Genomic DNA, 3,962 nt, shown 5'->3' with positions numbered 1-3,962 from the left:
AACTACAATTTAATCTTATTATTTTGTTTTACATGGTTAAACCGTCAATAAGAAACCTTAACCATTTTGGATATGATCTGACTTATTTTCTTATCTTTATATTGTTTTCATATTAATGAAATTTCTAAATTGGAAAATTAATTAGAGAAAAATTTACAATTCCGAAAGAACGTACTTGCTGGCTACACTAAATAAGCTTTGATTCTAAAGAATAAGAATCAATTTTGTGAGACGCCCAACCCCAGTCGACAGATTTCCTCCGGCGTAGGTGCCTCCCACTTGAAGGCCTTTTTCTTCATTTCTCTAAAATCACCAATACATTCCTCCAGCTTCAAACTTTTAACTCGCTTCCTCTCTTGAGCGAGTTTTTGACCCGCAACCCTATCGAAAATCTTCTCCCATCCCTTCTCCCACTCGCCTTGAGCGTTGCATAGCTCAAGAGTCCCGTTACCCCAGTCGGTCCAGCTCCATCCCTTGTCAAGCGACGACATCACGTCCGCCACACAACCGTCTTTACATACAGGGCTGCACGGCCTGCATTTGGCCCCACTCAGTGGACCCAGGCTCGACATCGCCGCCACTGGCACACCCAAACGGGCAGGCGGGAACTCGTACGTCCGATCCGTCACCACGCAGAACGGTAATCTATTCTCCGCATAGGATATGTTTAGGGTGGTGAGTTGGGCTTTGAACGCAGATTCCGAGTTGAGTTGCCTGTACCCTGCCTTGTCGATTTCGGGGATGAGAGCAAGGCGGGAGAGAGCAATCTTGGAAGTGAAGAAATCGCCGATGCCGAGGCGGTCATTAAGGCCACCGTAAACTGACCCAGATGGGACGGTATATCGGCCAGCCACAAAATTTCGGGGATGTAACGGCGCACTCCAGTAACCGTCTACTCTGGTCCGAACGATCCAGTCATAGGTGAAGCCGTGTTGCTTTTGGTGTGACTCGATCATCGTGATGCATCCCTCCACCAAATTGAAATACTGCAGAAGACCCTATATACCAGAAACGTGAATTTTAAGATTACAATATATTCTTGGAACCATAAACGTAAAAAATGGATCTACAAAAACTGCTTTTCCCCCCTTCTTTTTGCTTTCGGGAGTTGAAAAGAGTCTGTCAGCAGGATCATTCAATACTAATTTACTGGCACTAGCAGTTTCCTTCAACAATAACATATGGATACCAAACATGAATTTGTTATGACTTTGCCAATAAGGTTTGGTCAGATGCTAAGGAACGGGTGGATGTATCAAACAACGCAAAATGTGTAAATTTGAAGAAAATTGGAGAACAAGTAAACACCTCCCAAAGGAGTGGGCTACCAACTCTAGCTCCAAACTACCTACCAACTCAATAATTAAAAAAAAATACAAATTAAGCTTAACCAAGCATGTTAAAAAAGTGAACAGTTTCTACCTGGATGCCATTAGGGGAGTTGGCCGCCGTGAGGACACGGACTTGCTCCCCCGTCTCCGGCACTAGTTTCTGCTCGAAAATTCGAACAGAGGCGAGCCTCGGGGCAGTCCTTAGAAGCGATAGTTTGAAGGCATCTTTGTCCATGGGACAATGCAAAAAAAGGTCTGCATTGGGGTACCGGTTAAGAACCTTCTCCACGATGGAAGGTCCCGTCAGCTCGAACCTCCTGGCTCCACCAACCAAGCAAACCGCAATCGTCGACCTGTCCAACGACCGAACAGCGTTGGCCGAGTGGGGATGTAAACTTATAAAATCCGACAAGTTGCTGAAGATAAAGGAGCGGAGCGAGACGACAGAATTGAGATGCGTAGAAGTTAAGGAAGAAACAAAAAACAGAAACGAAAGGGGAACGACGACTAAGAAGAGAAGACGCCAATCAAGCTCAGACCATTTTTTAATAAACATGTTGACCTTTTGTGGCTTCTTTATCATCTCTCCTTTAATTCACTTCCCTCTTAGCAGCTTTTAAGAGTTTCACTTTCACCCATAAAGAGAAACTGCAAAAAGATGGTGATGAAATGAAAGGTTTAAGAGGTATGACGGGTACAGATTAGGATTAGGAAGATGATAGATAAAACTTGGTTGGCGAGAGTTGATGATGGTTAGTTGGCGGCAGTTATACAAAGTTGAAGGGTAATTTCAGAATTTCAATTCACTGCATGCTTTAACGTGAAGGCAAAAAGCACGAGAGAATGTCGTTTGGAAGATCCGTCGTTTCGTAGATACTGTGGCCGAGGCTTTCGTTCCTTTACTCATAAATTGTTACGTACTTAACGTCCCACTTTTCGCTGTTAGCTTTGCCCAATTTCAGCTTAAAGCAATTTTTTTCTTTCTACTCAAAGCAATTAATGGTTGACGAAAACAAGGAAAAAATAAAGAATTATGATTTTTTCTCAAATTTCTTATTATATATCACTAATAGTTTTAATTTTATATTTAATTTAGATATATATTAACATTCAGATGAATTCATTAAATTTATATTTATAATTTGATTTAATAATAATTAAAATATTTTAAATTAATTATATATTTTAATATTTTAATCGAAAGCTATTTAATATAAGGATTAATACATAATTTGATATATAATAGTTTCACATTTTTTTCTAATGTAGTATCTGTATTTGATAAAAGTTATACATCTTGGTGCTTGAAAGTAACGATGTTGATTTTTTAGTGTTTAACTTATGTTTTAGGGTTAATGAGAGTTAAACTGCATCTGTCGGGCTGTATTTGACAAATTAAATACAAAACTAACAAATTTACAAATAATACTAAATTTATTCTATTAATAAAATAAAAAAATCGAACTTAATATTATTATAAATTAACTTTCATCAAATCAATTTTGAAATTCAAATTAAACACTAAAAAAATCAACATTAATACATTTAAATACTAAAATATATAACTCTTTTCGAATACATATACCAAATTAAAAAGTATCAAATTTGAGTATTAAATGATATATTAAACCTAAATATAAATAAGAAATATAAAAAATTTTAATAATTAATAAAGATTAAAGTTAATTTTTTATTTACCATAGATAAACCTTAAAGAAATTATTGCATTTTTTTAAGATAGATTTTTTTTTCCTTAAGAAAGTGATAGCATCTTTTTTTAAACTATACAAGGGTACATGATAACATGAATCTTTATCAAATCTCGGAAAATATTTCTTCTTTTCTTTTAAGTTGACTTCAAAATATATAAATATATGTCTTATTTTATTTTCTTTTAGTAGTTTTTTATTCAATACATATACACGTCACCTTACCGATAATTCACTTTTTTATGTTCAATTTTTTACTTGACTTTAAGAAGTGCATGTGATCACCCCCATTAATAATGCGTTTAAAAAAATGGTTTAATGACAAATTTTGTCATTAACATTTATCTGTTTTATCAAAAATAATCTTAATTATATTTTTAAGTTTTTTTTTATCATTAACTTTTGTTATTTTTTTCAATCTACTTTTTCTAATAGATTTAATAAAAGTACAGTTAAATAAATTAATGGAGATGATGTAGAATATTTTTAATGAAATGTAATCTATTATTTAAATAACCCAATAAGATAATTATATGTAGAAAATAATAAAATAAATAATATATTAAATTAAAAAAATAATTCTTAATCTAAATAAAATAAAAATAATTATCTAAAAAAATTAACTCTGTAGAAAAACTTTTCAATAAACAAATATACGAAAGATTGAAACTTTTTGAAAGAAAAGAAAGAATGAAACATTGAGTTTATTCGTTAAATCTGTTAAAAAATACAGTTTAAAAAAAATTAAAAGTTAATGGCTAAAAAAGACTAAAAATATAATTAGAACCAATTTAGCAAAAAATTACAAGCACTAGTAGTTAAAATTATCATTAAACAAAAAATAATAATAAAAAATAAATCCTTTGGTGTATAAATCCCGCCCCATTCTCCGCACGATACGTGCTTTGTCCAAGTTTAAAAT

General features: G+C 33.5%; 1 protein-coding gene across 1 annotated transcript; it reads right to left on the bottom strand.

Annotated features, from left to right (window-relative positions):
• On the bottom strand, positions 1 to 2,297 carry LOC121203645 (uncharacterized). Its single transcript, XM_041113732.1, has 2 exons — positions 1,423 to 2,297; positions 1 to 998 (listed from the first exon to the last, which is right to left on the bottom strand). The coding sequence occupies exons 1-2, from the start codon at positions 1,912 to 1,914 to the stop codon at positions 219 to 221; spliced, it is 1,272 nt and encodes a 423-aa protein (XP_040969666.1). The 5' UTR covers positions 1,915 to 2,297; the 3' UTR covers positions 1 to 218.
• Positions 2,298 to 3,962: the final 1,665 nt, after the last annotated feature.

This window comes from Gossypium hirsutum, chromosome A05 (assembly GCF_007990345.1).
Source record: "Gossypium hirsutum isolate 1008001.06 chromosome A05, Gossypium_hirsutum_v2.1, whole genome shotgun sequence".
In the NCBI taxonomy this organism is placed as follows: Eukaryota; Viridiplantae; Streptophyta; class Magnoliopsida; order Malvales; family Malvaceae; genus Gossypium; species Gossypium hirsutum.
Note: the sequence above shows the minus strand (reverse complement) of the source record. Positions and strands in the feature narration are given on the sequence as shown.